This window comes from Nipponia nippon, unplaced genomic scaffold (assembly GCF_047370975.1).
Source record: "Nipponia nippon isolate SJK-2023a ecotype South Korea unplaced genomic scaffold, ASM4737097v1 scaffold_6, whole genome shotgun sequence".
In the NCBI taxonomy this organism is placed as follows: Eukaryota; Metazoa; Chordata; class Aves; order Pelecaniformes; family Threskiornithidae; genus Nipponia; species Nipponia nippon.
In genome coordinates this window covers 50,429,786-50,440,483 of record NW_028262380.1, presented here as the reverse complement: position 1 = coordinate 50,440,483, position 10,698 = coordinate 50,429,786, and the positions used below count along the sequence as shown (strand labels likewise).

At 50.1% G+C, this 10,698-nt stretch overlaps 1 protein-coding gene across 2 annotated transcripts; it reads left to right on the top strand.

Moving 5' to 3' along the window:
* The first annotated feature begins 82 nt into the window (after positions 1 to 82).
* On the top strand, positions 83 to 10,298 carry NOA1 (nitric oxide associated 1). Of its 2 annotated transcripts, none has more exons than XR_015700199.1 (7): positions 83 to 1,041; positions 1,744 to 1,908; positions 2,775 to 2,971; positions 5,336 to 5,467; positions 7,721 to 7,837; positions 8,812 to 9,076; positions 9,376 to 9,513. XR_015700199.1 is itself a non-coding variant. In XM_009474878.2 (7 exons), the coding sequence occupies exons 1-7, from the start codon at positions 99 to 101 to the stop codon at positions 9,579 to 9,581; spliced, it is 1,878 nt and encodes a 625-aa protein (XP_009473153.2). In that variant the 5' UTR covers positions 83 to 98; the 3' UTR covers positions 9,582 to 10,298. The 2 variants fall into 2 exon arrangements, 1 of the variants encoding a protein (XP_009473153.2); XM_009474878.2 differs by lacking the exon at positions 8,812 to 9,076 and adding an exon at positions 8,671 to 8,788 and having other exon boundaries at positions 9,376 to 10,298.
* The last annotated feature ends 400 nt before the right edge of the window (positions 10,299 to 10,698 follow it).

The window sequence follows — 10,698 nt, the reverse complement described above, 5'->3', positions numbered from 1 at the left end:
CCTGCGCACGCTGCTGGCGTCACGCGCGGGGCGGCTGCGCGCGCCGTCCCCCAGCAGGCCGCGCATGCGCGGCTGCCGAGCCCCGCGCCGGCCCCGCCATGCAGCGCCTGGCCCCCGCGCTCCTGTCCCGCCTGGCGCGCGCCCGGCCCTGGGCCCCGCTGCGGCGGCGCGGGGCGGCAGCCGGCGGCGAGGAGGAGCCGTTTGTCTTCCCCGAGTACGAGCCGGAGCCGGAGCGGGGCGGGGCGGCGGCGGCGGCAGCGGCGGCGGCAGCGGCAGTGCCCCGCCGGGAGCGGGAGCGGGGCAGGCAGCGGCGGGAGCGGGGCCCGGCGGGGCGGCCCGACCCCTCGGTGCCGCCGAGCGGCGTGAGCTGCTCGGGCTGCGGGGCCGAGCTGCAGTGCCGGGACGACGCGGCGCCGGGCTTCGTCCCGGCGGAGAAGTACCAGAGCCTGTCGGAGGGCCCGGCCGGCGCGGCGGGGCTGCGGGGCGCCGTCTGCCAGCGCTGCTGGCTGCTGGCCCACCACGGCCGGGCCCTGCGGCTGCGGCTGCCGCCCGAGCAGCACCGCCTGGTGCTCAGCGCCGCCCTGCGCCGCCCCCCGCGCCACGGCCGCGGCCCGCTCCTCCTCTACCTCCTCGACGTGATGGAGCTGCCCGACCCGGTGCTGCCCCAGCTGCCGGCGCTGCTGGCCCCCGACGTCCCCGCCGCCGGGCTGCTGGTGGTGGGCAACAAGGTGGACCTGCTGCCCGCCGACTCCCCCGGCCACCTGGGGCGGCTGCGGCAGCGGGTGGAGGCGGCCTGCGCCCAGGCCGGCCTGCGCGGAGACTCGCTGGTGGACGTCCGCCTGGTGAGCGCCAAGACGGGCTTCGGCATGGAGGGGCTGGTCAGCCGGCTGCAGCGCTCCTGGAGGTGCGCCGGCGACGTCTACCTGCTGGGCGCCACCAACTCTGGCAAGTCGACGCTCTTCAACACCCTGCTGTGCTCCGACTACTGCAAGTCCCGCGCCCGCGACGCCGTCAACAGGGCCACCGTCTCCCCCTGGCCAGGTCAGGGACACAGCTCTTCCCATCGCACTGGGGTCACGTGTGGGGTCGGGCACTCGGAGGCCAGCCAGCCCCGGGCCTCCTGCAAGGCTCCCCTGTCACCGAACGGGCGCCCGCCACCCCGAAGCATCACCGTTATGGGCAGTGAGCTCCAGTGCTGCGCCATGCTTCGAATCATCGCCTTCCTTGGGGCGGCAAGGGCATGAGGCTTGCACAGAGGGTGCTGTGTGTCACGTAGCACTAAGGGGGCTGGTAAACCAGAGCCAGCCCGTGTGCTCCCCTGCCAGCGGGGACGGTACCTGATCTGCATGCCTTGCCATCTCCCTATCGATCAGAGCTGTCCTCCAGTTTAGAGAGAGACCTGGAGGTGGACTGGCGCATACCTGTAAAACATCGTAGGCCAAACGAAGCTGCCTGGAGGTGGGACTTGCCTGGGGTGTGTTAAGTCAATCTTGGCACCACTTGGCTTTGAGACCTGTTTCATCAAACCACACAGAGAACAGATCTCAAGCAGATAGATGCCTCATTTCTACCACCCTGGCTGGGGAGGCTAGTACTTTATGGGAGCACCTGTAGTTCGGCCTCCAACTTTGTGTTACTGAGTTCCACCCAAAAGCTGGAGAAGCAATTTTTTTTTTCCTTGTTCCTCAGAGCTCAAATGTGCCAGGTAGTCAGAAGCCCAAACATGCCTTCTGTTTTTTCCAGGAACGACACTGAACCTGTTGAAATTTCCAATTATTAATCCTACATGTGACAGGATATTCCGAAGGCAGGAGAGGCTGAAAGAGGAGGCAACAAAAACAGAAGATCAGCTAAGCAGTGAAGAAAAAAAGTACCTTAATCGCCTTAAAAAGGAAGGTTACTTAGTGGGTGAGTATTGCCTGAGTAAAGGTATTGCCTCTCTGCCCTGATGAAAATACTGCATTACACAAAGGACTGTTAACTCCTTAATTTGCTGTAGAATCCAGCTGATTTTGGCAGGTAATTTCTTCCCATTCTGAAAGAACTCATTTCCATTTAATTATGGGAAAAACATGCTATCTGTAGTAGCAATAGAAAATTTCAAAACTTTTATTTTGGCCAGTTTTTGTTCCCAGAGTAGTTGGGTGCAAGACCTCTAGCTCCTCTGTAAGTAGCATCATTAGTATTTCTTTCGAGTACTTGTTTTTCAGCTGTTGTAGTATCATCACAGAGGTTTCCTCTGTGCACTGTGCCTCCCATCAGCCAGGCATTTGCTAACCTAGTTCAGATAGCTTAGTAGTTTACAATGATATTGCAATATAGGCCATCTCTCATTCCCAAAGGAAGAAAACAAGTTTCATTTTTAAATAATGACATTTTGGCTGCAGGCCACAGCGGTTGTGCATCATTTTAGCATGTATCCAAAAGAGAGGGTTGCCAGAAGATAGCTCTGATTTTCAAATAATTCTGTGTTTGACAGTCTAAAGCACTGAAAAAAGAAGGCAGCGTGCTTTACTCTAAAATGGAAATAATGAAGTGTCTGTGATCCGGTCCCTGCTAAGGTTTTTAGGCTTGAGAAGTGCTAAGCAAGAGTTATAGAAGGAATTTCTTAGCATCTTGGCTTTTGGACACACAAATTTCTAGCCACATAGCATATTTATCACCTTTATATTACCAACGTGCATCTTTTTTAATCAAGGGAAGGGACAGATGTCTAATTGAAGGAAAAGCAAGTTAATAAATGAATTACCAGGAAACCTTTTGTTTCAATCCAGGCAGAGTTGGAAGAACATTTCAACGCCAGAAGTCTAGCCATGAGGTTGACTTTGACCCTGACATGCTCTCATACAGCATAGATGAAGATCCCAGGCATTCCCTGAGGAAGCGTGAGGAAAGGGAAGAGTTCACATACAATGAAGTGAAGGATGCTCGCTGGTGTTTTGACACTCCAGGGATTGTAAAGGAAAACTGCGTAGGTACTCTGTGGTGCTGTGTTTTGAGAGGTCAGGGTTTGGGAGGACTGTTCCGTCTTAGCTGTGTGTGTGAGAGAGTATGTCTGCTGCAGTCCTGGCGTTAGGATTCTTTTGTTTTGGGCAATTGTGTTAAAATATGGTTTGTATTTACTTGGGAAGGGTTCATTGTGTTAACGCTGTTGCATTTCTGAATAGCGCATACTGTGATCTTTGCAAAGGAACTGTATGACTGCGTCAGCAAGCTTTCTTAACATCTGAATGAAGGGAAGCAAGCAATCGTGCTATAAGCAAGTTTATACCAGCATCACCCAAAGTAGTTTGAACTTTTTTAGCTCTGCCAGTCTGCTGAAAAAGGTGGAGCTTAGGAGGATAACCAGCGTTGTGTGACTGAACCAAATCTTTGAGAAAGTGTTTTCCTGAAGCTAACAGGATCTGCAGTGTTCCTGTTAATAGCTCCAGTACCTCAATGTTTCAGTAGAGCAATGGCTCTGAAGCCAGTGCCGATGTAGTGCACACATCCAAAAAAGTCGTGTTTTGATTTTTTGATCTCTTTGATATCTATGCAGAGCTGCAGGTCATCTCTTTGGGAAGATGAAAAAGTACAAGAAGATAGGAAAATTCTGAAGAGAAGGAAGTGCAAGAACTGTACTGAGACTGCACGGCTCAAGTGCAGATGCTGCTTTCATGAACACTAGAAAACTACTGGTCTTCTAGTAGATATGTTTGCCAGATCATAACCCACTTTACTGTGGCACTTTGCTCTCTGATAGCTAGTTAGTGTCCAGTGTAAAGACAGTCATCAGCTTAGAGACCTGATTTGGTAACTGGAGATTGGATGTGTTGTTCCCCTCTTCTGGAGTTGAATAAGTGTGGAAAACAAGTGGGCTTTCCTGCATCCAGAAATACTTGCTGCTGTTTCTGATTTCGGTTATCATTGCTGTGCCTTTGGAGAGCTACATGCCAAGTCTCAGATTAAATTTTGTTTCTGCGGTCAGTGTTCGATCTGGCTGGAGGACAAGTAGATGGTCTATGTGGCAGATTTTGGCAGGGGAGATTTCTAGTTATGAGCAGGTTGGTTTTTTTTTATTTTATTTTGGAAGAAGAGAGAGGGAACGTGGCTGTTAGCATGCGATGGAATTACATTTTTGTCGTTGTTCCTTGGAGGTTTGTTTTCAGCTGCTTCCTCATGACTCCTTCCAAAGCCAAACTTGTGGAAAGCATAGAAAAGGATTACTGATGACTCTCAAATTTTGGTGTAAGCATTGCCAAACACATTAGAAAACCTGCAGCTAGCAGGGCAAAGCCTCCCAGTCTTTTAGAACTGGTGTTGAAGGCTGCCCTGACTTTCAAGCTAAAGCTTGTCTGCTTGTGAACGCAGGAAGAGCATTCAGGGTTCTGGCTGCACCACAACCCTTGTTAGTTTGGTCTTTTAATGCTGAATTGAGGTTAATCCTCATGGCCAGACTGCTACAAACTTGTATTTGCATGACTGTTGCATGCATGGGGGGCACAGTTGGAAACATTTCCGCTGTCAGTTCCCTGTCTCTAGGAAAGAGTCACCATCAACCTGGAGACTAGTTATTTCCTTCGAGGCGCTGAATTTCTGTGCCTGCATGTTGTTTCTTAGCTGGGTTTGAACAGTGCTTCTCTAGGAAGCAATCAGACCGCTGTGGCTGCAGCACTGCTGGTTAAGTCGCCGGCTTTTCAGTAGACTTTGGGGTGGATCATTTTACTGAAACAAGTTAGCACCTAAACAGATGAGCCAGTTAAGCCAAGAGATGAAAGGGAAGAGAGGAATATGAGCAGCAGGAGCGTTTGGGAGCCCTCGCAGATGGGAGAGCTTGTTTCGCGGTGCCTGGGGTGGGGATCCACACCGTGGGGCAGGCTGGTCATCCTGCAGTTTTAGTTGTTTCACAGTCTGATCCAGCACTTTTCTCTCAGTGAGATATTTGAGACTCGCTTTGCTGCTAGTAATGATTCAGCACTTTGCATCACTGCCTAAGTGAGGTAACTCAAATGTCATAGCCTGAGGTGGTCGCCAGTTCTGCACATGGCTGCGCTCATGCTAAAGCACAGTAAATCTTGTGTGAGCTTGTTCCAGCCAGATCCAGGATTCCCAAATCTGTGGTCTAGCAGGCTGCTGGCAGCTGTTTTACTTTGCTATGGACCCTGCATTGCCGTGGAGACGGGTGACATCCCTACCTCCCCCCGTTTCTCACTTACTGCGTGGACCAGAATTGAACTGTTCTGTTAGACATTCCTCACACTGATCTTTTTCCTCTAGCAATGTAATACCAATATTAATTTCATTGTCCCCATTGAAACATCTGGAATGAGTTATGGCAGTGCAATTTATTTTGCAGGTTTTAAATCTCCTGACAGAGAAAGAAGTAAAGCTGGTTTTGCCCACACATGCCATCATTCCACGGACCTTCATTCTCAAGCCAGGAATGGTCTTGTTTTTAGCAGCCTTGGGACGTGTAGACTACGTAGAGGTAAGGGAAGAAAGGATTTTGTGAGCAGCTGCTTCATCTCTTGTTGTAGTACCATGCAGTAAAAAGCTTTCTGGGTAGCTTTCCCAGACCCTTTCTTTGCTGCTTTTGAGATGATGAGTCTGTTAATAAAGCACTGCATAAAGTCAAAATGAGTTGGGATGGGAAGTTGCAATTGAAAGGTTTGATACTTGTTACCAGTTTTCAGTATTTTATATTGTGGAATGGTAACTGCTTTTGAATGCTGACAAACACCTTCAGCTTGATATGCTTCCCATAACATACAAAGGCACCAGGAAGGGAGGGAAGAAGGAGAGTGCCAGAATTAACTGGGAAAATAGGTGGTTTTCCTCATTTCTGTGTTTTGTGAAAGCTGTCTGCCAAGAGAGAAAAGCATGGGCATTTTCTTTCCTGGCACAGACCTCTCTGAAGAACTTGCCTAAGGAAGCAATTAAATGTACATGTATTTTAGTTTCTGTAAAAATATTTTTAAAGGTGCTGTGTGTGTCCCTGCCAATTTCTTCCATTTATTAGAAAGCTCATGCTATACACCTTTATGGAGTTGTGTGGAGCTGACCTCCCATGATGTTTCCTCTGGAAGGGGTGGTTTCTTCCAGATATGGGTCTAGCACTTAGGATAATGCCTTTCTCAGTAGTCTTCCCCATTTTGGGACGGGCGTGTATGGCTGTTCCTTTGTTTCAGTCAGCTTTCCAAGATCACTATAGAAATGTTGAATTGGTACTTTGCTGAGGACACTCTTGACCTGCTGGAAGAAAAGCAAAAAGGTGAAGGGAACAGGATTCTATAAGTAATAGTGTACCAGTGTGGCAGGAGAGCTCCATCATAGTTAAGGTGAGAATCCAGAGCCCCAGCCCAAAACACAGCTTGGGCAGTAGAGAGGAATAACGCATCACTCAGAAAAAGTGCTGTTTGTGAGGAGAGCAACCCAGCAGAAAAAACAAAACAAAACTGTCTTTATCCATACTGTCTTGGGCATTCTCAAAAACTGTCTTTATCCATACTGTCTTGGAAAAGAACTAGGTATGTTGGTTGGGTGCTGTCAGGCACTTGAGAAAGCACCTGGATTCGCATCCCTGACAAAGGAGGACAGCGGTACAAGTGGTGACATCTTGCTGGCAGTAAATACCCTCTGCAGAAACGCTGCAAGATCAGGCCAGCCTGTGAGCATGGACGAGGCCTTTCACACGATGAAGAGGATAGGGCAGGCAGTCTGGCCACAGGGCTGCCCAAGGGGTTGTTTTGTCGTGAGGGATGATTTTTGTTCTTGGGAGTTGTGGAGAATGCAGCTGGTGTTGGCAGCCTGGGGAACCTGAGGTCAGGGTAAAGAAGTGTCACACCACCTCCTGATGAGAGAGATCATGACTGAGAGATGTGTCCAGTGCAGCAGAGCTGACAGGCTTTGTGCTATAAGCCCATTCTCCATGTAATGGTGCTCCTAGCAAGCTCAGCTGTGGCTATTTTAGGACAGCAGACAGTGGGCATTTAGGACATTTAAGGCCCCAGAAATTCTCAGTATCTGTCTCAGCCCATTCCTGTATCAGTCTTGCTTATCTACATCTTCCAGAGACCTTGAAGGAAGACAGTTGTGCTCAGACCATGATAGAGGACCCCCCGCCTCAGATTAGATCTGTGAGGAACTTGGAGGAATTGCTGCACTTGGGTTTCCTTATTTCAGGCTGCTAGCAGTGTTTGTAGAGGTCTTTCCCCTCTGTAACCTTGTTTGCTTTAAGTGCAAAAGTTATGAGAGTGCCTGCTGAAATTGCTCCACATTTGATCTTTGCATAGCTTGAGAGCAGCTTGGAACCAAGTACCGTTTGATGAGAGATGCATGTTAGAAAGGTAAAGTGATAAGAAAAGAAGCGCCAAACAGATCATCACCTCTCTTGCTAAATAACCACACCGAGTTTGTCCTTGGGAATTGAACTTGAGCAAAGATATCCCTTAGATGATTTGCCTGAGCTGAGCAGATGTGATGGCAGGGGATATGGTGTTGAGGGTGCTTTGAGGCAGGATGGTGAAGCCATGGACGCTTCTCTCCTGAAGGCTCAGCTCCCGTGTTTATATGAACTCTGGCTGCTCTGCAGTGACAGAGGCAAGGACCTCTCCTTGGACAAAGACAGGGCATCAGTCAAACAGGTTTTCAACATGCAGGAAAGAAACGGAGCAGGAGAGAGCAAATCAGGGCTACTTTTCTGTTATCATAAGTAACACCCTCCTCTTGCCATCTATTTCAGGGAGAAAAGCCTGCCTGGTTTTCTGTCATGGCTTCTAACTGGTTGCCAGTCCACATTTCTACCCTGAGTAACGCAGATGCCATCTACGAGAAGCACGCTGGCCAAGAGTTACTAAAGGTAAGAGGAGGTGCTGTCCTGGGCTCTTGGTTGCAGATAGGCAGGCTGTCCTGCCTGGTGAAGCGCCCTGGCTGGGGAAAAGTTCGTGGGGAAAACCAGCCCATGTCAGGGGACTTCTGCAGTGGGAGAGTGGAGATCTGCAGTGTGGAACGGTCCTGTACAGACTGCATGGCTACAGCTGTGTTAGGAGAGAGCACCCGAGATGATGCGTTTCGGCCGAGTTTCTGTTTCTAGCATTCAGGCTAAGATGATGATTTGCGGTCCTCTGCTCTCTGATGCTTGGCTTTTCTTGAAAAGCCTTAAAGTGCAGGCAGCAATGGGGGTATTTTCCATGGCAAACTTCAGACTGGGGTTTCAGAACAGATTGCAGTTGAAAAATGTACCTTTCTTATTCTTTCCCTGCTGGGTCCTCTGCACAGCCCTGCATGTTTTGGTGGTCTGACTTTTCCCTTGGTATTGCCACATACTGTATAGCACATGCAGATTGATGGGGGATGGGGTGAGCTGTCCTTGTCCTGGCAGCTCCCTTCCTGCGCAGATCGAGAACAAGCGCTGTCGCTCACATCAAGGCAGCTGGCTTGAGCCAGCAGCGGGGTCCTGCAGTGGGCACTCCATCTTTGCTCACCTCTGAGCTCCCGCTGGGTCGCTGTGGATGTGATCCTGATTCTGTTCTTGGCAAACATGAAATAACTCCTGTAGGTATTCAAGCCAGCTCTTACTTGGATAACAATGGCCTAATACCTTTATTCCCCCTTGTACGTTGCTTGCCAGTTTAAGGTGGGAGTGCTGAAGCATCTCTCGACTTAAGTCTTTTCTCCATGTTTTGATGTTAGGTTCCCATGGGTGGGGAAGAGCGAATGAAAGAGTTCCCCCCGCTTGTCCCTCAGGACATTACACTGAAAGGAATTGGTACCACTGAGGCAGTCGCAGATATCAAGCTTTCCTCTGCAGGTAATTTAATATTTCTTCATTAGTTTGCTTTGCAGGGTCTGCATCCTAAAAACATTGATGGGAAGAGGCCTCTGAAGGGATGAAGCCCTGTTTCCTGCTCAGAGCAGGACCGTCACCAACACAAAATCAGGGCAGCCGTGACTTTGTCCGGCTGAGGCTTGGCAACCTCCAAGAATGGAGATTGACAACCATGCTTGTACAGGATGACCACATTGGAATATTTTATGCTCTGGCTGCCATACAAGTTCCACAGCAGCTGGAATGGCTGTGACACTGTCCGCTGTCCAGGTGAGAGGGAAAGGGCCATGGACTGGAAAGTTTTATTATTGTGGTTTTGGTAGTTCCCACCATCCCTCTTAAGTTCACCAGAAAAGACCCGTGTCTGGGGAGAGTAAGATGTGGCTTTAGATGCCGCCTTCTATTGGGAAAGGGCTGGATATTACCTTTGAGCTTGGTTTCTCAAAGAATCCCACCTGGGTAGCTGAGGTTCTGAGCCAACACAGGAGGCACTGAGTTTGCGTCAGAACCCTCATTCTGATAGTAGTCACTCGTTTTGCTGACTGTCTGCATTTTTTTTGGCTGTGCAGGTTGGGTGGCAGTGACAGCTCATGCAGAAGAGAAACTGCTGCTCCGAGCCTATACTCCCAAGGGCACCGCGTTGGTGGTGCGGGAGCCTCCCCTTCTGCCGTACATCAGTACCATCAGAGGGGCCCGGATCCCAGGCACTGCTGCTTACAGGACCAAAAAGCCTCCTTCCCTGGTAGAAAACCTGAAAAGCACAGGGAGGAAATAGCACTTCATCTGAGCAAGGCAGAAGACAGAACAGCCTCTGGAGAACCTTGTTGCTTACTGATATTCAGGAGAGCTTGGACTGCTTTTTAAAGACAGACAGGCACATTTTTTGAAAGCAGGCCTGGGGGGAAGTAAAGTGCCTGATTCGGGACTCCACAAGTCCACGCCTGATCCAGCTACTGAACCACAGCCGTTTTGAATGAGCTGAGTGGCTGGTACCTTGCTATGAGAGGTGAAACAGCTTCTCCCTGGGACCTGCCAGTATCTATGAGCAAATCCCTTTACCTGTTCCCTCTTGAAATACGGGATGGAAACTTGCCTGCCTGCCCTGGGCTGGCTTTGCTGCTCGTAGAGCAGGTCTTCTCTTGTGGACATGCTCCCACAGGCCAGAAATCATCACCTTGTTCTTGGAGGCTTTATGGTGTTTCCAGAGTTGAAGGAGGTGGGGGGGGAGCGGGGAGGAGCAGGGAATGCTCCAGTGTGGGTATGATAGTAATTCAACAACATTGACCGAAAATTAGGTCCTTTCAGTCCTTCAACATCTGGGCAAGATGAGGGAGCGCAATGCCCTGCTTTTGGACACAGGAAAGGTGAATTAATGAAAAGTAGGCTGCTCATATGCCTGAAGAGGAAACTTTTGCAACTCTCTGCTTTGATTTGGTTTCTGTAGTTTGTGTAAACGTTTCTGAAACTGAGTGTGCAGAATAAAACTTTTCAAAGGCACTTACTCCTTTGTATCCTTTTCAAATCGCTGACAAAGCACTCTTGTGTGGGCATAAGCATCCTGCTAACTACACAAAAGCTCCAGCAGGAAGGCCAGTGTTAGAGGAAAGCATATCATGCCAGATCTGACAGCTGACGGGAGGTGAGGCTGCTCCAGCTCCATCCTGCCAGGTCCAACCACGCATGAGGCTGAAGAGGTATTCCCAGTAGGCACAGAGCACGCATACACACCGCATACCTGCACGTCTGGCCACACAGATCACAGACACGCAGCACTTAAAGCGAACATAGACAGCACCAACGGCCTGTATGCGCACACAGACACACACGTGTACGTACATGGTGGATCGCTCCAGCTGCTGGGCTCAGACACTCAATCTGCCCAGTAACTGCTG